The 1,188-nt window shown below is 31.6% G+C and overlaps 1 protein-coding gene across 1 annotated transcript in view; it reads left to right on the forward strand.

The window, feature by feature from the left end:
* LOC119577900 (caspase-1-like) overlaps nucleotides 1-816 on the forward strand; it is a 4,581-nt gene extending 3,765 nt beyond the window's left edge. The window contains exon 7 of the mRNA XM_037925558.1: nucleotides 186-816. Coding sequence (XP_037781486.1) covers nucleotides 186-430 — 245 coding nt within the window. The 3' untranslated portion in view covers nucleotides 431-816. The remainder of the gene's footprint in view (nucleotides 1-185) is intronic.
* The last annotated feature ends 372 nt before the right edge of the window (nucleotides 817-1,188 follow it).

Below are 1,188 nucleotides of genomic sequence, written 5' to 3' on the forward strand. Positions count from 1 at the left end.
CATCAGTTAATATCATATTTAGCAATATTATTACTAATTTATTACCTTAATTATCACTAATACTATCAATGATACTACAACTACTACTACCATTGAGATTATCACCATTAGTAGTTTCATTATACCAATTTACTCTTCGAAAAAGTAGAAATGGACACCGATCAACTCCTATCTTTCCTCCCAAGGAGCGTATGCCTTCAAGTCAGCCAACAACGGCATCAACGGGAGCGTGTTCCTGCACTACCTCTCCAAAGTCCTGCGCGAGGCCGGCGAACATGAAGACCTCTCCAGCATGCTCCTTCGAGTGACCCGGGAAGTTGCAATCTGTTACGAGTCTTACGTCCCAGGAAACTTCGCACTCGATAAGAACAAGCAAATTCCTTACACGGTGTCTACGCTCATGCGCAAGGTCTTCTTTACTAACAAATGAAAGAGAGCGTTAGATAAAGCACGACTTGGGTAAAAAAGTAATGAATCAAATGTACCTTATACACGAGAGACTGGGGCCTGTTTAAGTTTTGGAGACAGTATCTGTAACTTCCTGTATCCACCATCTATTAGTTGACCAGGACCAATCAAACATGCGTTGTCTTTCGAAGATGGCACATGGATGGCAAATGAAAATCTTAGCTATTTTCAATGACATTGTTAAAAATACGAAAGTTTTATGTTATTCCAGTCTGCCTAGGCTGACTAGATTTCGAAATGCAGATTAACCTGGCAATGGATTAAAGCTAAAAAATGAAACACACACACGCGCGCGCGCGCGTGTGTGTGTGTGTGTGTAGAGAGAGAAAGAGAGAGAGAGGGAGGAAGGGAGAGGAGGAGGAGGAGGAGGAGAGGGAGAGGGATATATATATATATATATATATATATATATATATATATATATATTATATGTATATATATATATATTTTATATAATATATATATATATATATATATATATATATATATATATATATTGTATATTATATATATATATATATATATATTATATTATTATTATGTAATTATTATATATTATATATATATGTATATATTATATTATATATATTATATATTATATATATTATATATATATATATATAATATATTATATTATATTAATATATATATATCATAAATAAATACTATAATAAATACATATATAATAATCAACACATAATACATATCATACATATATTC

The sequence above is a fragment of the Penaeus monodon genome, chromosome 10 (genome assembly GCF_015228065.2).
Source record: "Penaeus monodon isolate SGIC_2016 chromosome 10, NSTDA_Pmon_1, whole genome shotgun sequence".
Lineage (NCBI taxonomy): Eukaryota > Metazoa > Arthropoda > Malacostraca > Decapoda > Penaeidae > Penaeus > Penaeus monodon.